The sequence below is a fragment of the Perognathus longimembris genome, chromosome 2, assembly GCF_023159225.1.
Source record: "Perognathus longimembris pacificus isolate PPM17 chromosome 2, ASM2315922v1, whole genome shotgun sequence".
Taxonomy (NCBI): domain Eukaryota; kingdom Metazoa; phylum Chordata; class Mammalia; order Rodentia; family Heteromyidae; genus Perognathus; species Perognathus longimembris.
The window spans coordinates 132,100,826-132,123,015 of NC_063162.1; the positions used below are offsets into that span (position 1 = coordinate 132,100,826).

The 22,190-nt window shown below is 41.1% G+C and overlaps 1 protein-coding gene and 1 long non-coding RNA gene across 2 annotated transcripts in view; both read right to left on the reverse strand.

Moving 5' to 3' along the window:
• The window catches only part of LOC125345637, a 38,252-nt gene that overhangs the window by 12,386 nt on the left and 3,676 nt on the right, over positions 1-22,190 (reverse strand). Inside the window, exon 2 of the mRNA XM_048337697.1 lies at positions 5,024-5,125. Coding sequence (XP_048193654.1) covers positions 5,024-5,125 — 102 coding nt within the window. The remainder of the gene's footprint in view (positions 1-5,023; positions 5,126-22,190) is intronic.
• On the reverse strand, positions 10,447-15,961 carry LOC125347091. The gene is made up of 3 exons (XR_007210103.1): positions 15,857-15,961; positions 13,176-13,304; positions 10,447-10,548 (listed from the first exon to the last, which is right to left on the reverse strand). It is a non-coding gene; the product is annotated as an uncharacterized LOC125347091 (long non-coding RNA).

Genomic DNA, 22,190 nt, shown 5'->3' on the forward strand with positions numbered 1-22,190 from the left:
CTCTTGAGCTCCAATGATCCTTTTTTTTTTTTTTTTCCCAGTCCTGGGGCTTGAACTCAGGGCCTGGGCTCTGTCCCTGAGCCTCTCGGTGCTCAAGGCTAGTGCTCTACCAATTGAGCCACAGCACCACTTAAGGTTTCTCGAATATTTTATTGGAGAGAAGAATCTCACAGACTTTCCTGCCCTGGCTGACTTTGAATCATGATCCACAGGTCTCAGCCTCCTGAGTAGCTAGGATTGCAGGAGTGAACCATTGCTGCCTGGAATTGAATGGTACTTTTAAGGCTAGCTTTTTTCCTATAATTAATATTCCTTTTATTATTAGTTTTAAGTTGAATCCATTTATTGAAAAATAAACTTTAATAATTTCATAAAAATATCATTTTATAAGTGCATAGATTTTGTAGAAACCATGAAGGGGCTAAGGACATGACAAAAGTTTGAGAAGTATGACCACAGGCTAGTGTTTGACAAATTAGCCCTTGTGCCCAGACCTATTCTAAATAACTTGTCATAGGAACACAGTCACACCCATTCACCGAAATTGTCCAAGGCCAGTTTTCCCTGTAATGGAATAATTGAACAGTTGAGACAGAAAAACAATGACCCGATAGTCTAAAATACTTATTATTTCCAGAAATAGATTGCTGACTTGTCTCCTAAGCTTTACAACTAAGATGTCAATATGACCAACAATTTATATTTTATTAACATATTCATACTTCTCAAAGGTACGAATACCTCTAGCACCAAAATGACCTGTACTCTCCCGTTTTACATTCAGGACAGTTGAGTTCCTTTTTACAGATTGAGAGCATTTCAGGACACTGAAGGCCTGAAACCCTGTGAGAACACTGGGCTATTATAAGAGTTCCTTTGTTTACTGTTTGACAGGATAGATTCTGTCTTCTCAAAGTCTGTTTGATCACAAATACTGTGGCATAATAAAAGGGGCAGATGAATTACAAAGGCCCTGAAGCTCTGCTAAAGATTAGAGTAAAATGTATACTTCAAAGGATTTGGTAAAGAAGGAAAAGTCCATTTCTTTGCATTCTAAATGAGGGCAAGACAAGGGACTCCGGGAACTTACACTCCTAAACCAGTGTTTACAGCACCATGAGACATGGCTTCATTTGTCTTTCAAGGTTCTGCTAGACCTACTGGATTTTTCAATTCAGTTTTTCAAATAGATTCTGGCTACATCCTCCTTACCCAGTTTTTAAACACAAGAACTGAGCTTATATTTACTTTTGTGTATCCTTTGAATAGATGGTGGTCCTATCTCTGCATCAACTAAATACTATTATCAATCCATGCTCTAGCCTAACCATTGTTTCCAAGTGTTTGTCATAGATTACCTATGACATCCTCACAATGGCCCCAAGAGATGGAATCTATTACTATGTCTATTTTTACAGAAGAGGACACTGAGACACTGAGAGATTTTGTAAATATGAAAAAATCACAGAAATGGCCCTTTACAGGGTGGAGATTTGAACCAAGGATTTCTCATTTTAATCACTACAGGAGTTTTGTTTGTTTGTTTGCATTCTGTTTTCCTGATCTGGACATTCTTGTGAAAGAAAAATGGCTTGTTTGATGTCAGGCTCAAAGTCCAGGAATCCCATATTAGGTATAGACACTTGCCCCATATACCAAAGAGAAGTGGTGAAGAACAATGGTAACAAGGGGAAGACAGCATTTCAGTACATCTTTACCCATCTCCAGCGGTCTTCAGCTGTGGTCTTTCTCTAGTGGTAAAGCTCAATGCTGAAGAAGCCATGGGACAGCAGTGAGCCCCTGAGTTCAAGTCCCTGCTTTTTGCTGGCTATTTTGCAGTTAGAGTTTTGCACACTTTTCTGCTGGGGTTGGCTTTGAATCCAGTCCTCCAGATCTCAGCCTCTTGAGTAGCTAGGATTACAGATGTGAGCCACTGGCACCCAGCTCCAAATAGTTTTTTCTATATCTCAACTGTATCAGGACAATGCAATAATACATAAAGAGAAAGTGTAACACAATTAGGAACTATTCTTAAAAGGTGTGTGGTAAACAATGTCAACTCCCTTCCCCAGTTTTAATCTGTGAGTACTAAGGTGCTAGTAGGATTCTAAGGAATCTACCTACTAGTGTGAAGAGTTAAAGAGAAAAAGTATTTTGCTTTAGAACCCCTAGAAAGAATTAGGAGCTTTTATATTGGACAAGATTATAACTCCATAATAGAAATGATAAACATTTAAATGGATGTAACTTATTTTTTATTTATTTATTTTTTGGCCAGTCCTGGGCCTTGGACTCAGGGCCTGAGCACTGTCCCTGGCTTCTTCCAGCTCAAGGCTAGCACTCTGCCACCTGAGCCACAGCGCCCCTTCTGGCAGTTTTCCATATATGTGGTGCTGGGCAATCAAACCGAGAGCTTCATGTGTAGGAGGCAAACACTCTGGGACTAGGCCATATTCCCCAGCCCTGGATGTAACTTATTAAGAGATAAATCAGAAGACTCTTCCAGGGTAAACTATGACTTACCTACTGTAATTAAAAGTTAAACATGCATTTACACAAAGCTTTATCCAAAGGAAAAAGATGGGTTCTGGGCATCTATGTTTTTACTCAGAGAAGCTTAAAAATTACTTTTTAGCTGCCCCTTTATATTAAGTGGAAGTATTTATCCATATTTTAACTATCTGGTTTTACAGCCGAGTTCTGGTATATCTTGAACTATGAGCCTTCTGCTCTTGGCTTAGCTATTTTGCTCATAACTAGTGTTATGCCCAGATTTCGGGTCCCCGAAGACCACCACGGAGCTGATTCCGATGCAAACTCATGAGATTCTTTATGGCAAGCTCGAGTCTGGACTCTCAACCATCACTGTCACCGACGCGACCCTCAGATAGGCAGGGTTTTTATTGCAATTACAACAGGGACAAGCTATTTCCAACGAGGCATATACTTGCTTGGATGGCAAGCAAGCAAGCAAGTCTTGCCCTGTTTCTATTGGCTACCTACCCTTTCAGCTATCTATTTTGGTTTTGATCATGGGAACTGGCCTTGGTACCAGGAACTGACAGCAGGTGGTCCCTTAGTACTGATGCAGGGGGCTAAGTCACAAACGGGTTAAGCAAGCCGTTTACAGAAGCAGAATTCTGTAGTTAGGCTGACCTAGTACCAACTTTATTTTAACAATTGCTACCATGTTTTCCCATTACCACTAAGCAAGCTTGAGTGGGCTAAAACAATCCAGTACTCAATCATAAGTAAACCAACCCAACAGCTACCATGGCATTTCTACTACTATTATGGTTATTTCTATAGTCTATGACTATGATCAATTTTTACTGTCCATTACCATGGTTGCTACCTAGGTACAGAGGGGAACAAGGGCTCCCTATATTTGTAAATGTCAAACTACAACAAACTAGTCTCACGGGTGGGGGTGCAGCCGTCTAGCATGGAGTCATCACCAGGGTTTAGAAACTCTTATAATTTTAACACTAACACATATATAGTCACTCAAGTTGTCAGGTTAGCCCTTACACTAGCACTCTACCACTTGAAGCACACCTCTACTTCTGGCTTCTTGCTTGTTAATTAGAGATAAGAATGTCTCTTGAATTGATCTGCCTGGGCTGGCTTCAAACCACAATCCTCAGATCTCTCTCTTCTGAGTAGCTAGGATTTCAACTGTGTGCCACTGGCACCCTGCTCTGGCGTACCATGTTAAGGTATCATGCTAGTCTCAGATTGCAGAGAATACTAGGACATAGAGAAGCTGGATAACTTTTCCAGAAATGCAAAACTTCTAGTGGCAGACCTTGAGTTCAGGCCCACATCCTCTAAGATCTTGCTCATAAATGATGCTGTACACTGCCTCTGACAGTTACTGAAGGGTAGAAGGCCTCGACTCTGCATTCTGAGGACCATCGGCTAAGCAGCATTTCCCAGTCCCTTTGGACACCTATCTCAAACTAATCTGCAGGCTAGGGACTGTGGCTACAAAGATAAATTGAGACACGGATTCCACCCTCAAAACTACAATGCAAGAGACAAAAGTCACATAAATATCTATAATACAAGTAGAATGTGAGAAAGATAAAAAATGGAGAGCAATAGGGATTTGAAATATATTTCTGCTGCATGGCAGAATTATAATCCCCATTTGAGCTGATTTGAAGCCCAATCTTCTTCCCCAATCACCACATATCATTATGAAAAAAAAGTCACTGAGTATCTTTGAAGCTATTTGCCCTGGGCCTTGACTTTTCTCCTTTTCCTCTGGGAACTCTTTTCCTACTGAAAAGTAGGGTGCATCTCTGAGGCTGGGCTTCCGCTCAGCCATGCTTAGCCTAGAAGGCCTCTGGGCAGGGAGAGTGGAAATGCAGAAATTTTCCAGCAGGACCTGTCCTTCAGGCTTTCCAGAGTTTGATTTTGGTGCCCAACCCATGACCACCCCCACCTGCTTTTGATACCTAACAGGAGCAAGGCCATGTTTGGTAGAGTGTACTTTTAAATCTCATGGACATGTGAAATCCAAGAAACTATAACTTTGAATTTAGCTTTTAAGTTAAATTGTGGCATGCATTACTAGCCTTTGAGGCAAGCGAAAACAGTCTTCCTTGGAGAAATTGATTCCTGAGAGCAGAATATTTTCCCAGAAGTATTAAAAAACAAAAGAAGAAAAAGCAACTTTGCCTCAAGGAGGCAAAGAGCCAAGAGATGTTGTCATGCATAGGGTCAGCTTTTTTGGGATTAGGAGTGGCCATATGTCAAGGTAGTTTAAATCAGAAGTACATTATTGTGATGATCAGCAAATGTGAGTGGAATTCCGTCTCCTCTACATACCCAATGTTGGGAGTAGTCATTTAATCTTCCACCATATGACTCAGCTTGGGAGACACAAAGAAATATTTTACTCAATGTTGTGAAATTTTTCTTTATTAACCCCACAGCAAAGTTGGCTGGCACACTGAAGGGAGCCAAACTTGATAAGTTTTTCATTTTCTCCCTGTCTTCACTGTAAAAGACTGACCTGGAAGACGCTTAGTGAAGCATTTTCCCACAAGAGAAAAGCAGTGGCCTTGATACAGGAGTGATTCTGCAGTTCTGGCACTGGAAGTGCATATTATTTTATCTGTTGGGGGAAAGATGGGATTTCATAAGTGATTATGTGGAGATGTGCCTGCAGACTTAACTATTTAATATGGCTTAAACATCTCTAAAGAAAAACATGAATTGTAAGAGGAAAAGTTCTGGCTTCAGCTCTCAAGGTTTGTCAGTGATCTAGCCTAAACCTTGGACCAATTTTTTGTGCCTCAGATTTCCCATGGAGGAGAATGTTCTCGTGTATATAGCCATAACATTATAATCTTTTAAGAAGTTATGTCATTCAGGGTGGTTGACTCATTCCTTAAATCCTAGCTACTTAGAAGGCACACATCAGGAAGATTGAGGTTTGAGCCTGGGCAAAAACCTTTGTGAGACCCCTGCCAATCTCAACTAATAAGATGGGTGTGGCAACATGAGCCTATAGTCCAGCTATATCAGAAAACAGGAGGATTGAGTTCGGGCAAAAATGTATGATGCTGTACCAAAAACAACTTAAGCAAAAAGGACAGAGGACACGGTTTAAGTGGTGAAGCACAGCCTAGCAAGCACAAACCCCTGAGCCCACCTCCCCCCACCCAGTGCCACAATAAAAAACATTAAACTTGCTGAGAAATTCAGCTTCAAAGAATAATAGAGCTTTTTAAAAGTCGCAAAGCAGAATGGATTCAATTGAAGACATTGGTAAATGCCACTTAGGAGGGTTCTCAAACTCTGAAGGGCGTGCATCTCCCATTAAGGCTGGCCATCTTTCAGCAAGTTATTTGCAAAGTCTAAATATTCTTTCTTGAATTCTGTCTCCTAAAACTCTATCAGGAGGGAGGAAGACAGTCCCTATAATACCTGTGAAATCATTAGGTACATATGCTTCTTGTTAGCTGTCTACAGCCATCTGCCTGTACTGATGATTTTGTATGACTCTCAACTGATGTTATAAATATCCAAATGGCCCTGGGTAGAAGAAAGATTCCATAACACTTCTAGACAGAAAACAATAATATCCTATTCCTTGTAACAAGAATTCTTGTATTAGTAAATTAGAATCCTTAGTTTTCTGGAAGATACTTCTACAGGAGTCAGCAGACTACCTAGTATTTCTTGAGAATTTACTGTGTGCTTGGGATCACAATCCAAGCTATCAGAGTTCCAGACAATACCACAAGGGACTTGCCTATTGAACCTCTGAGCTGGGATCAAAACCATTGATTCCAGTCACTCAACAGTGGATTTCTGTTTATACCACTCCAGGTGCCCCTTAGGCTTGTTTATCTCCAGTGACAGGGACCTATGTCTTGACATCATTTTGTTGCCAGGAAAGACACATTTCCACACAAAGTTAGTCACAATTCAGGAATGAGTTAAGTAAGTGAGTGCTGAATCAGTTGAAAAAGACAAGATCTGCATGAGATCAGAGGGAAAGCATAACCACTGTGGGCTGTTGTGGTCAGAAAAAGATGACTTGAGTTTAAAGAACAAAAACCATTTGTCCCGTAAGAACAAGTTATTAATAGTTACTGTTAGAGTTCTACAGAGATCTGAATAATAGTTAATATTTGTCTAAAATAATACTGTGTCCAGTAGAAAAAAATATAGAGTGCTATAGAGTCTATGTTAGGAACAATATCAATGTATTATTTCATATAATCTACACAGTAATCTTTTGAGATGGATGCAAACACTACTTTATGTAATGAGATCCTGTGGCCTACGGAAATTCCGAAGAAGTGTAAGAACTCCCATGGATAAGAAAAACAAGAGGAGGATCAATAGCAACAATTTTTTCTTTTCTTTTCTTTTTTGCCAGTCCTGGGGCTTAGACTCAGGGCCTGAGCACTGTCCCTGGCTTCTTTTTGCCCAAGGCTGGTACTCTACCTCTTGAGCTACAGCACCACTTCCAGTTTTTTCTGTTTATGTGGTGCTGAGGAATAGAACCCAGGGCTTCCTGCATGCTAGGCAAGCACTCTACCACTAAGCCACATTCCCAGCCCCAAACCAACAACATTTTGGATTTTTTTTTTTTTTTTTGCCAGTCCTGGGGCTTGGACTCAGGGCCTGAGCACTGTCCCTGGCTTCTTTTGCTCAAGGCTAGCACTCTGGCACTTGAGCCACAGCGCCACTTCTCCAACAAAATTTTGGAATCTTGAAAATGGACAAATTTAGCAGACTAGAGACAGCCTCCAAGTCCTAAGCCTAGGAAGTGCTGGGGCAGGGACTGAACTTCTGGTCATACTGGAGTTTGAACTCAGAGCCTTGCACTTGTGAAGCATGTGTTATACACTGGAAACACTCTACCATAAAAAAAGTTCACGTCTGCCTCACCATTCTATGCCAGGCTTCCCAAAACCCCACAGTGATTTTTTAAAAATGAACATCTTATTTATCTCTTGGACCTCTTTTCCCTGAAGCTACCTTACCTCTAGCCATTCAATAATAGTAAAACCTCATCTTAGCCAATCCTAAAATGCCAAATAAAGCAGATGTAGCTCAAAGGGGATGGGGGACTGTTGTTGAGGCCAAGTTCTAAGGCCTTGGCAGCATACTAGGCCCTGCTATCACCTTTGATCCATATGACAGTGATTCGAAGTAGGAGTTAATGACTAGAATGAAATTAATAGTTGAGAAAAATAAATAAATAAATAAATAAATCCTTGAACAGCAATAGCAAAATATTTCTCTAATATATCCTTTAGGGAGATGAAGCTGAAACAGGCCAGGAATTGCATTTTTATAATTTAGACACACGCAATAAGAACAGAAGCTTCAGATTTTACTGACCACCAGTCCCCCAGAGTCTTAGGAAAGCTGCCATGACTGGATGAGAACATGCTTCACTAGCACTGTAGCTAAGGGATGCAAAAGCATCCCACCATGGGGTTTATACCCCATGGGCAAAATTGCTCAGAGGTAACACAAAGCAGGGAGGGTGTTGGGGCGCTGGCAAAATGGCTAAAGCATTCGAGCACCTGCTTAACAACACAAGACACATGTGCAATCCCTACTTTCAAAAATGAAAGAAAGGAGGAGAGAGAGAGAGAGAGAGAGAGGAAAGAAAGTAAAAAATAGTTACTGAATGTTGTAGTTATGTGTTATGTTATGGTCATGGATTTGTAATTGTTTCCACTTTGCTAGTTTTTGTCAATTTTGAGTAATATGCTTATGTTACTTCTACTATAGGAAATCACTTCATTTAAAATATAAATAGTGGCATACTATAGGGAGCCATCCGGCAGCATACATTGCTGATTCCAGAACTTGAGAGGCTGAGGCAGGAGGATAGGAAGTTTGAGGCCAGCCTGAGATATATTGCAAGACTCTATCTCAAAACAAAGCCCATAAAACAAACACAAAACCAAAAATTTGGGCTGGGAATATGGCCTAGTGACAAGAGTGCTTGCCTTGTATGCATGAAGCCCTGGGTTCAATTCCTCAGCACCACATATATAGAAAATGGCCAGAAGTGTCGCTGTAACTCAAGTGGCAGAGGGCTAGCCTTGGGCAAAAAGAAGCCAGGGACAGTGCTCAGGCTCTGATTTCAAGGCCCAGGACTGGACCAAAAAAAAAAAAATTCTCAGAGAATCAAAGGGAATTGTTTTGGGAGGAACAATATCCTCTCCCAAAGGGGCTGACATTAGAACTAGGACCTTGTCAAACTACAAAATATACATTCCTTAAGGTCCATCTACCAACAGGACTAGACAGAAAAATAGCCAGCTCTCTCTAGTTCCAGTTCCAGGTTCTCAGTTCATAAATCCCTAAAACATTAACAGTGATTTTCCATCTGCACAAAATGGCCTCCCTTTCACTACCACTGTGAACTCCACCTGCCCTGGACTTTCTCTCACCCTACTCCCACTGGCCTTCCTTTCCTCAACAATACCGAGGGCTTTTATCTTCTCTCAATGACATCAGATCTTTGGAGAACCATATAATATAGAAATAATGTCTGAAGACAGTTTTGTGAGAATCAGTGTCAGTAATAAACCTTGGTTCTGAGCACTGTGCTCAGGAAACATGGAATGCTTAGACAATGACAGCATCCCTTTTCCCAACTTGCAAAGTGTACATTTCAAGCCAAAGGCCTTTCCTGCATAATTCTCTTAATTTTATGTTAAAAAAGCCAAATCTCATGGCATATTTTTTTTTACTGTTCAAACATAAAATATTAAATTCAGGTGGAAGGAAAATTCCTTTGTGAGAGTAATCTAGTTTATTCTATAGCAAGTCTCAGTTTCACAATAAACTCAAAAGCTAGACCTCGTGAGTGAAATAAACTAAGAATTGAGGTTGAATTACCCCTGTTGGACATCTAGGCAAACTTGCAAGATGTTGGAATATATTTGGCAGATTTTCTCTGAGCAGAACTCTGATCGTCTTTGTGGCTTCTGCTCATCTTCCTTTGCCTGCCTCCAGACATCTGACTCACTCCCTTGTCCTTTCTTATATACATCCACCAGAGATGCCCAGACCTTTCTTACCAGAGTGTTGTCCTGTTGGGATGTATATTTTGATCTTTAAAGGTTGTCTACTTTTAGTTTGATCACATATCATGTCCTCAAACTTATTTCAAAACTGATGAAACTTGAGAGTAGATTTTAAGTTGAAAGGTAATTTACCTCTTTATAATATATTTTGTAAGTTGCCATATTGATGTGATAGGTATTACTAAAGAAACTTGGTTCAGTTTTCCATTCAAACTTGAGACTCTTCAATAAAAATGTATTCCACTGGGGTCCTTTGAGGCAAATCTTTTTACTATTCTGACCTCGTCTGGCAATCAAGTTAAGCCAATACTTGGCCCACCTTGTAATAACCCGAGTGAAAGAAAATGCACAGGTTTCCTGATTCTGTTTGTTATGGTTGTGCTTACATTCCTCACAAATTCACACTTTGAAACTCTAATTTCCCTTGTGACAGTATGAGGAGGTGAGCAGTGAATGGGTTTAGGAGAGGCCATGAGAACAGAGCCCTCAAATGGGGTTCTATAAGAAGAGGAAGCGACTAGAGGTCTCTCTCTCTGCCATTGGAGAGTGTGGAGAGAGGCAGACACCTGAAGAGGAGGATTTTCACCTTGATTTTGACCTTCATTTTGCATCTCCCATGCTTCATAACTGTGAAAAATCAATGTATATTGTTTAAGCCATTTAATCTATTGTACTTTTTTTTTAATCATAGTATCCTAAAATGACTAAGTCAATGTTCTTCAGTGGAATAGAGTTGTCTGAATAACCAGTACTTATTTTGGTTCTGTGTTCAGATTACTGACACGGAGATAGAGATGTTATTGGCAAAATGCCATTATCTGCACATTTTGGATATCTGGTTGTGTCTTGCTTACTTACCAAACCCTTCAGGACCTTCAGATAGGCTGCAGATAGCTCCGGATCCTTAAGATGGAATACTGTAGTCACATCTCCATGTAAGTATGCAGCTGAATAGGATAAACCTAGAGAACTGTTTTCAAAGAAAACAGCGTATGGCTGCGGTATTTGTAATATGCAGAAGTAGTCAGTTACGAAGGGTCATTTTGTATGCTTGCCTAATTAAAGCCAACATTTTGAGTCAAAGCAAGAGAATCTCTCTTCTATAGTGACCTTTGTGGTTTTACATCCTTTTCCCAGTGGCCCATGTACTTTGAGCATCTTCTCTTGGATAATCAAGCAGGTGTCCAAAGTTGACTCTGTCCCTTGCATCTTATTTCCAGCTCTTCCTCTGTCACTCCTCTCTTAACTCCATTAGAGGCTAAGAAGGTAACCCGATTGGACAAGGTGAAGGTAGAGATGTGAAGTGACCTGATGCTGTAACCCCTAAAGTGTTCAGAGAAAGAATCCTTGGTCATTCCCTGAAGGCTGGTTCTTTTGGTCTACTGGAAAAAATTGATAGTAAGAATGAACATTTTTTTTTTAATTTTTTTTATACTTTTTTTTTTTTTGGCCAGTCCTGGGCCTTGGACTCAGGGCCTGAGCACTGTCCCTGGCTTCTTCCCGCTCAAGGCTAGCACTCTGCCACTTGAGCCACAGCGCCGCTTCTGGCCGTTTTCTGTATATGTGGTGCTGGGGAATCAAACCTAGGGCCTCGTGTATCCGAGGCAGGCACTCTTGCCACTAGGCTATATCCCCAGCCCCAAGAATGAACATTTTTGAAGTATAAAATATATAGCACGATCCAAGCATCATATGGATTAAATTAAGTAGGCATGAGCTAAACCAGCCCCCAAGGAAGCACGGAAGAAAATGTGTTTTGTTAAGTTGTGTGGAAAGAAATGGGAAGAGCAAGGCAAGTATGGAGAGAGGATGGAAGAAGGAAGGTAGTTGGGGCAAGAAAATGAGATGTTTCAGATGAGAAGATTCAATTCCTATATATATTTTTTAGTTTCTCAATACTTTTCAAAGTACATGTATGCAAACACAGCTATGTAGGTTTCTATGCTTAAAAAACAAAAATTCCTTTCCTGTAGGTCCAGATCACTGTCACTAACTATAGTACTACAGTCAATACCAGCAGTATTAAGTTATGAACAACTGTGAACTGCTGCTCTGTGTGTGTGTGTGTGCGTGTGTGCGCACGCGCGTGCACACGTGCAGAGCTTTGCTATTTGGGAGGCAGATGGAGCAGGCGGGTATTAGAAAGAAGAACCCAAGAATATCTTTCTGGACCAGCAGAGCAGCAAAAGCCAGAAGCAGAAGGACTTTTACTCTTGGTATGAGCTGCTGAAATCTCCCTTGGGCTCTTAATGAAAGATTTCAGAAAGAAACAAAAGAATATAATATTCCCTTAAATAACTTAGTATCTTCTTAAACAAAATAAAACTTAACAATAATCCTATGAAGCCATGTATGGAAAGAACTGAATTCTATGATCTACTTCCTAACCAACTTCAGAGGAAGGCATTGAGTTTGAGGCATCACAAACCATGGATTTAAAAGGTTAGGAAGGCAGAGGTGGCATGCCAGGAGTTCTAATGCCCCGAACAGCGTCTTTCTCACTTGGTACTGATGACACCAATGTTTTATTCTTCAAATCTCCCAATACTTGTTATTATGCTTCAGTAAAAGCTGTGGACAGAAATCTTGCAACAACCACAAAAAACGAACTTTAAGAGCTGTAGTAATCTCAACTCCACAGAATTAAAAGAAGAAATATCAATAAGAATATGGAGAAAGCAAAAGATAGAGGTTTATTCTTTTTATATAATGTTGTATTTCAAAATCCTAACATTTTAAGAGTTAAAATACTGAAGATTTAAAAAATTAACAGAATGTGGCATCTTATTTGTTTTTAACCTCATTTTCACACTTGAGAGTAAGTATTTCTCTAAAAGAGGATACTTGTTTACCAAGTGTGCACACAGGGATTAGAGGATCAGAACTAGAAATTAGTATACAGCAACTATTTTTATTTACATTATTATTTAAGTTTCCATGTTTCATATGAGCACATTATAAATAATTCAAAAAGTCACTTAAACTTTGTTATTTTCCTTTGGTTTAAGAAGTTACTATGGGCTGGGGATATGGCCTAGTGGCTAGAGTGCCTGCCTCGTATTCATGAGGCCCTGGGTTTAATTCCCCAGCACCACATATACAGAAAATGTCCAGAAGTGGCGCTGTGGCTCAAGTGGCAGAGTGTTAGCCTTGAGCAAAAACAAGCCAGGGACAGTGCTCAGGCCCTGAGTCCAAGCCCCAGGACTGGCCAAAAAAAAGAAGTTACTAAGTTAAGGACATATTTTGTTTTGCTCTCTCTCTCTGTCTCTGTCTCTGTCTCTCATCTTACATTAATATTCCTAACAAGATTTCAGCAGCTCAAACCAAGACACCAAATTCACAGTGCTTTGGTTATCTTTCTTTAAAGCCTAATTAAAATTAAATTGCATTTAAAACCAGCACTGCTTTTCCTAGTTTCATTGGCCTACCTGAACTCCTATGGCTATGTAGCATAAGCATAACTTCAAGTATATTGTAAGGACTGCTCCACATCAATTGGGTCAATTTCTTTACAATTAATAATCAGTGTAATTTACAGTCTCAGTAGTAAAGCAAGAATCTCCTTATTCATTCTAAATTTTAAAAAAAGCCACTCACTCATTTTGTTTTTAGTACAGTCTTGTCATTCAAACCAACTTCCCAGGAAAGCCTTTCTGATTTCAAAACAGCTTCATTTACAAGTTAGATATACTTCTTTCTGATATCTGTATATTCTCTTTCTTCCTCCTAAGAGAGACCAAGACAGTACTTTTAACTGTTCAGTCATGAACAATTCTTAAGAGTCAGAACATCCTCTGACAAAACTAATGGGCTTTCACGAAGTTTATGGGTCTCCCTTGAAGTTCATCTCTGATTCCAACAGGGATGGGAGGACTCTGGGTTAAGACCAGTGCATGTCAGTGTGTCTTTAGCAGGTGGTTCTCTATTTTCAAATTCTACCTACTTAAAAAACATGTATTAGGGATTACTTTGCCACTGACTAATTCTAACCATTGCTATTCCAGGAGGGAAGCTCAAAGAATGTCCTCTAAAGTTCAGCAGTTTTAGTATTTTGGTAAGTAAATATCTTAGCCTGAGAAGTCCTGGGCTTTCCTTTGACCTCAGAACAGCATATTATACACACAAATCACTCTAAGAATTATACAGCTGAGAGCTATTTATCAGTGACAGCAACAGCAAAGGAAACCATGGAACAGGAAATAAAATGAAATGAAATTACAGGGGCTGGGAATATGGCCTAGTGGCAAGAGTGCTTGCCTCAAATACATGAAGCCCTGGGTTCTATTCCTCAGTACCACATATATAGAAAACGGCCAGAGGTGGCGCTGTAGCTCAAGTGGTAGAGTGCTAGCCTTGAGCAAAAAGAAGCCAGGGACAGTGCTCAGGCCTTGAGTTTAAGGCCCAGGACTGGCCTAAATAAATAAATAAAATTACAGCGTGGTACATAAAAATCCTGTGGGAAGCCTGAGCCTAGAGGACTAAATTTTACTGGCCTGGCTTCTTGTAGAAATTACCCAGTAGAAGTCATGCTACAGAAAAAATGCAAACCTCATAGCACAGAGGGTAGTCTTTCCGCTTCTCTGCCTCAAAGGCTCTCTGAGGAAGGCCCAGATGAGCTGAGCTCAGCTGCTTATAACAAGTCACATATAAAGCTGCTCATTATTTCTAAAATTAAGTTTCAGAGTGGAAATCTTATGGTGGTGGGGGAAACCAAACTGCTCTGATTTTCTGAGTTGCTTCAATTATTTCATCTACATGATAAATAAAGGCTTGAGGCCTTTTGGGGACCAAATATTTTAAAGATGAAAAGAAAATACGAGTTGCTCTAAGAAAGACTGCTGCCTCTTCATATGAGCACCCTCCACACTAACCCCTTAATATACCTCTCAGAGACAATGCCCAGAGCTACCAGGGGTCCAGCTGTGCAGAGTGCCCTCCAGAACTCTAAGACTCTGCTAATCAGTATCTATTTTTCCCTTCTTTTTGATAGCACTAGGAATTGAACTTGGGGTCTTATACTTACTTGAGCCATGTCTCTCCTCCCACCCCCAGCGGAATCTTTTAGTTTTAGCTTGTGTTTAAGATAGGGTTTCCTGCTTTTGTTCAGGCCAGATTTAGGCTAGTATTATGGATTTGGCTTGAACTGTGAGCCTCCTATTTCTGTCTCCCATGTAGCTGAAATCCTAGGCATGAAGTACAATATCCAACTGTAACCTTGATTGCTACACTGAGTACACTGAGTACAAAAGACCTCTTTTTAATTTGGCCCTTCCTGGTTTAGAAAATAAGGGTCCAAGCACAGGACCCTGTGGAAACTCTAGAACACTATGGAGACTGTAATTGACTGCAGATCTGGCTGGTGTTTGAATGATACTGTCTGAGTGTTTGACCTTTTGCAGTAATCCTGTCAAAAGACAGGTATAAAGCCCTGAAGGTACTTATCTTCATATTTCTGATTGCTTGCTATCTATCTCTTAGAATGTATCTCTTTAAAAAGCCCTGGGCCACAATGAGCCTATAAAAGCAGAGGTTGGGAAGAGATCTTCAGACTAACAATACTTGTCAATAAACCCATTTCTCACCTCAGGTGGTGTTGGAATATTAATTATTTGATACTGAGATAGTAAATATGATAGATTATTGCATGAGCATTTCTTTATGCAGAGTTTGTTGGTCAGAACCAGCAAGACATAACAAATAAATAAAAACAAGTAGTTTAAGGAGCTTCATAATAATTATGAAGTAATAAGCATCTTCCTACAGAGTAATTTCAGTGTTCTTGATGCCATTCTGTGAGAATTTAATAGAAAATCCACCAGCATTTACTATAGTGCTTATTAAAACATTGTATCTATAAGAAAAAAATAGTATTAACAATCTGTGTAGCTGGATGTAATGGAAAATACATGAATCTTTTTGGACTGAGAGTTTGCTGTACTAAAAAAGCAAACCAATAAGTTCAATAAAATTCTATTTAATCATGTAACATTATCTTTAATCTTGCATCACATGTTGCCTGTTAAGTCCAAGAATTAGAAAGCAGCCATTCCAGACAATTTTTCAAATCAGTTTTATCTAGGATAGCAGGAAGGAGGGTTCTAAAATAATCTATGCAGGTCTTTTCAAACTAATTGTCTATATCATGCTATGATAATTGTCAACATTAAATGTGAGAATGAAAAAGAACAAAAGGACTATGACTGAAGTGAACTATACCATATTTCTACTTATAAACCAACAGTAGCAAGTCCATACAAGGGAAAATGCAGCCTCCTTACCAATAATTGTTACACCATCATCTTTATCATCTTCAGCCACTTCCTGAACATTGACTTCTGGGTTCATATCAACCTCTTTTCCTGATAACTGTAAATAGGTTTGAGGAGAAGAAGGGACCTTGACAGTAAAAGAGCCCGTGATAAATTTAAAGGAGAGCTTATTAATGGAAAAAAAAATCAAAATGTCATATCTGTATTCTTACTGGACTGAAAACTAAGTATGACTCTTGGTTTTCTGTTCTTATTCTTTAGCAGATTTATTTAAACATTGGTATCTTTTCTTACTTCCAGATAGTCAAGGTTTTCTTACTCCTGAGACATTCCTTTTAACTTCTGACAACTTCTGTCAATAATCCTACCCAATTCAGCAGTATCACAAAAGAGTACTTTGCTACATATCAAGTATCCAGACAAGATATACTATTAATTGAGCACTTACTAAGAGCTGGTGAATTAATCCCCATATCAGTTTTATGAAGTATTATCATGATTCCAATTATACAGATAAGAACTTGTTCCAAATAAGACCCTGAATAGCAAAAAGAATTTTAAGCAGAAAGAACAGTGCTGGAGGAATTTCAGTACCAAACTTCAAGCTGTATTACAAAGCTATAGTAATAAAAACAGCTTGGTATTGGCACAAGAACAGGTCTGAGGACCAATGGAACAGAACTGAAGACCCAGAAATTAACCCACAGACCTATGCCTACTTAATCTTTGATAAAGGAGCTAAAAAAAAAATAGGATGGAAGAAAGACAGCCTCTTCAACAAACGGTGCTGGCAAAACTGGTTCAACATCTGTAACAAACTAAAGCTAGATCCTTATATACCACCCTGCACCAGAATCAATTCCAAATGGATCAAAGACCTTAAGGTAATAATCAGATACCCTGAAAACTTTACAAGAAGGAATAGGAGAAACACCTGGGCTCCTTGGTACAGGATGAAAGTTTCTTAACAAAGACCCAGAAACACAACAAATCAAACAAAGGTTGGACAAATGGGATTGCATCAAACTGCAGGGCTTCTGCATGGCAAAGGCTATAGCTTGCAAGATACATAGAAAGTCCACAGATTGGGAGATCTTTACTGGCCATACAACAAACAGAGGAAGGCCTCATATCTATGTACAACTCAAAAAAATTAAATTCCTCCAAAACAAATTCTCAAAGAACCAACTGCCCCCTCAGCAAATGGGCTAAAGACATAAAAAGAGACTTCTCTGAAGAGGAAACCAGAATGGCCAAGAGACACATGAAGAAGTGCTCAAAATCACTGGCCATAAAATAAATGCAAATCAAAACAACATTGAGATTCCACCTCACTCCAATAAGAATGGCCATTATCAAGAAAACTAATAATAACAGATGCTGGAGAGGATGTGGCCAAAAGGGAACCCTACTATACTGTGAGTGGGGGTGTAAACTTGTTCAACCACTCTGGGAAGCAGTATGGGTAAACATAGAGCTCCCCTAAGACCAAGAAGCCCCACTTTTGGGCATCTACTCAAAAGATTACAAGATCACACTAAAGCCACCAGCACAATTATGCTCATCATAGCACAATTTGTAATGGCTAAAATATGGAACCAAGCCAGATGCCCCTCAGTAGATGAGTGGATCAAGAAAATGTGGTTCATATACACAGTGGTATTCTATGCCTCTGTCAGAAAGAATGACACTGCCACATTCATAAGGAAATGGAAGGACATGGAAAAAAATCATACAAAGTGAAGTGAGCTAGACCCAAAGAAACACAGACTTTATGGTTTCCCTTATCAGGAATAATTACTACACGTCTAGGACTATCCTAGCAGAAGAGCACAATAGCTCAATAGCTATGTACATATGAACACATAAAATGATGCTAAGTGAAAGAAACTCCGAATTATGGAAACAAGTAGTTTAACACTGTTGTTATTTTCAACATACCATTTGAAAATATGCCCTTTTTCTTTTGTCTTTCTTTCCTGTGGTTTAACCTCTGATGTCACTGTGATTTTGGTGCCCTGGATATTGCATATATGTGTATTGGAACTAGGGAAGGGAAAGGGAATAGCAAAATCAAGAGACAAAGGATAAAAAGACAAACCAAGGCAACAGCAATACCTACAAAATTATCTGGTATAAACCAACTGCACAACTCAAGGGGGAGAGGGAAACAGAGAGGGTAGAAGTGGGGGGGAAATGAGGGACGAGGTAACAAGTTGGATAAGAAATGTATGCACTGCGCCACATATGAAACTATAACCCCTCTGTACATAACTCTGACAATAAATTAATGAAAAAAAAAGAACTTGTTCCAGTATCTATGACAGCTAAGCTCAGAATGCAGGTCTAGCTCAATGAGCACAAAGCCCATACTTTCTGATTACATATAAGACTAGTGACCACATGGATCATTATAATCAACTAGCACCCTGAACTCCTGTACCTTCAGTATTACTGAAGTGCCAGACTTTGAAGTCAGGCCCCACTTTACCACGTGAACCCCACTTTACCACGTGAACCTGAGATAAGCAGGCCCTGTGAGCAGACCCAGGATAAGCCCATTAGGGCCCAGTCGGTCTAGAACTCTAACCACTGGGAATGCTTAACTCTGACCACCCCTGGGGTGCCTCGAACCCTGAGCCAATCAGATTTGTACCTGTGTCCTAATCTTGCCTGCTTGAACACCTGATTGTTGTAACTTTGTTTTTTGCCTTTAGAAGCCCTGTGTAATTGTAGCTTGAGGCTCCCTCCTAACCTCCGCTGTGTCGGTGGGTAGGACGAGGTCCGAGATGCAGCTCGCTTAAATAAAGCCTTGCCTTGCTTTTGCATTTCAGAATGTCTGAGTCTTGGTGGTCTTCTTGGTGGTGGTTTCGCGACTTGGCACAACATTTGGGGTTTCGTCCGGGATAGCCCCAGAGACCCCCGAGACCCCAGACTCCGAAGGTAAGAAAATAGCGCTGTTCATTCTGTGTGTCTGTGTCTGTGTGATTTGTAGTTTTGTTTTCTGTTTAGGCCAGCCACTTGAATCTGAACCTGTAGGTAGTGAAGGACCAGCCGGAGTGGACACGCTCATATGGGCAGTCCTGGAGGACTTGGAGAACACCTCAAGCCCTCCACAGGGGGCTCAGGCTTCCCACTACCACCCTGAACCTGAAGGACTGGACCGGGAGGCCCTTCTAACGGGCGCCCGTCCAGTCCACTCTATATTCGGGGTTGTCTGGTCTGCTCCTATACAGGAACGGGAGAGAGAGAGTTAAAGTTAAGAGAGAGAGGTAAAGTTAAGGTTATATGTTCCTGGCTAGGTAAGGTTCAACGCCCCTGAGTCAGCCTGAAGAGTTACAGAAGATGGATGATCTTCACCCATCAGCACCCCTTTAAAACCGAGGGACCAGAGTTGTTTTTGGGAAGATGAGGCAGGATAAACTAGAGGCATGCAAAACAGAGGTACAGAGACTATACTTGTAAGAAATGGTGACAGGCCCTTTGGTTACTACATTGGGCCCTACTGGCCCATGACTTACCTCTATATCATCCCCTAGACATGCAAGCCATTGAAATGGACAGAATGGAGCCATGATTGGCTCCCAAGGTACCAAAAAGAAAAAGGGGGAAATGAAGTGCCAGACTTTGAAGTCCGGCCCCATTTTACAACGTGAACCCCATTTTAGAATCGAACCCTGAGCCAATCAGATTTGTACCTGTGTCCTAATCTTGCTTGCTTGAACACCTGATTCTTGTAACCCTGTTCTTTCCCTTTATAAGCCCTGTGTAATCACAGCTCGGGGCTTCCTCCTAACCTCCGCTGTGTCGGTGGGTAGGATGAGGCCCAAGTTGCAGCTCGCTTAAATAAAGCCTTGCCTTGCTTTTGCATTTCGGAATGTCTGAGTCTCGGTGGTCTTCTTGGTGGTGGTTTCACGACTTGGCACAACACTACTTCCACCCATAATTTTAAAAGTAAAAAATCATGAATTTAAGAAACATTTTTCAAAGACTTAACTGTAAAGGTCTCAAAAGTGACTTCCAGGAAGACAGCTGAGGAGCAGCAGAGCCCTAGCTAAGCTCCCTCCGACATCGCAGTTTTCCCATCCCAGAGAAACTTTTACTCCTAGAAAGACAGCCCAAGTAAGTTATAACAGTACAGGGATTCTGGCCAGAAAGGAAATATCGACTTTGCTGGCCTGAAAACACAGATTTGAGCTCCAGGTGGTGTCCTGCCGCCACACTAGCGCTGGCACAGCGCCCCACACCCCGCGCACCTAAAGCACACAGTGGGGACCAGGAAGAAATCCTCCAGACGGCGGCAGACAGATGCCAATAGCAGGCTGAGCACTGCAACTAAAATATGAAACCAACCCAATGGCCCTCAGTAGATGAGTGGATCAAGAAAATGTAGTACATATACACAATGAAATGGGCCAAAATAGCAGAGAAAGTGTGAATACCCCATGAAAGACATTCTCACTCACATCCACAGAAGGCAGCCCTTCCCCCATCACCAGAGCAAAGTGCCATCTTTGCCTCTGGCATAGACCTGGCCAGAGAAGACTGGAAATAAAGCAGGCCTGGGGAAAGCAAGGATGAAAGAGCTGTAATAGGGAGGTCAGATCTGGCCAGCGCCATCATTGGCTGTTGGAGGGGTATCAGATTGACTCCATTCAAGATTAGTTAAAGAGAGCAGAAGCCCATTCCATCTTCACTAAGATCTCCCCGCCCTATCCAGGGAAGTTCCCCTTTGCTGTGATAAGATTGTGTAAAGCACTTGACCTCTTGAGATGTGGAAGGTTCAAGGAATGTTCAAGGTTAAACTTGTGCCCTCCCATGAGTAGGCGTATTCACCTGCATCCTGGGAGCCCCACCAAATACAATTCTAACTAGAATAATAGGTTGGTTCAAACAGATACTGGGAGACAGACTGTAACTCCATTGGCCACCTGCATATGACATAGCACGCTCTGTAAGGGTGGTAACACCATTGGCCACCTGCGTGTGGCAGGTTTGACTATGTGATGTTTGCCTATATAACCAGGCCTGAAAGGCAACACATGGTCACAGTTCCAGGTCTCGAGTATGGGCTGCGACTCTGGCCAGTCGGTTTGCTTTTTACTTCCCCAATAAATCCATCCTTTTATCATCTTTTTTGCTGGAGACTGAGTGGTGGACTCTAGCAGGAACCAGGAATCCCCTCCCTTGTGGGGGGTGACTCCATTACAGGGACCATCTTTGCAAATGGCAAGAGTAACTGAACAGTGAGAGCTAGCTCTGCTCAGAAGACGATCCCTCTGCCCACGTGGGAGTATCTCTCCTCGGGCTGAGACTCACAGACTCAGGTAAACTCAGCCAGTGGTGCCCCGCTGACTCGGTGGCTGCCGACTCTCCAGCAGCAGGAATTTCTAAAATCAAACCCAAAGTGGCAAGCAGCTACTGGCAGGAAGGAGCAAACAGACAGGAGAGTAAACAGTTCCTGAGACAGATAAACAGCTCCATTACTAATGCCCAAGTCTCACCAGCAAACAGCTGAATTCCACAGCCAGCTCTGCCCAGGAGGTCACCCTGCCCAAGAGGGAGGAACCTCCCCCACTGCAAGCAGCTCTCAGCCAGATAAACCAGGCCCCAGGCGCCCCACCTGGCTGAGTCCAAGCCTATTCAGAGCCAGACTTTAAAGGCAGCAGTCCCACAGCAGATGGGAGGAGCTACGGTTCCGGAGATTGCTCAGCTTCCCCCAACTACAGAGGACATCTAAGTCCTACCTGCAAGCTGTGCTAACCACAGAGCCCCAGGATTTAACTATTAGGGGAGGAGGGTCAGAGTAGATCCACCCCCTTTAAAATTACTTTCCTTTGACTAATACCTTTACTCTTTTCTGTTGACTCTCCATTTTGTCTATTATTTTAACCTCGCTCTTTCTACCGATTCTACTCTTCTCCACCTTTCCATTTCACTGAAACTAAACCAAAATCATCATCCCCCATTCATTTTACTCTACTCTCTTCAATACCCCTAACTTACCCTCCTAAATTTACTTCTAGGACCTCCAGACTGCATTGACCCCTGGTTATAGGATAGAGGGTATCCTTGTTCAATACGAGTGAGTCAAAGAGGTTCATAGAGAAATCCCACTAGTCCAAAAAGAACTAAATATGAGAATAAAAATTGCTCATAGGGTTATAATGGTAAATAAGTAACTACTGAATACAGGGTTCGGGGTTGGTTGTTACATTAAAATTGTATTCTTCTGGCACACCAAATTTGCTTTTATATACAAAAAAGAGAGGGAAGATATCTGTATATAACTGTGAACTTCTAAGATTTATACAACAGTGCTTGGTAAGGTCTGCTTTGGATC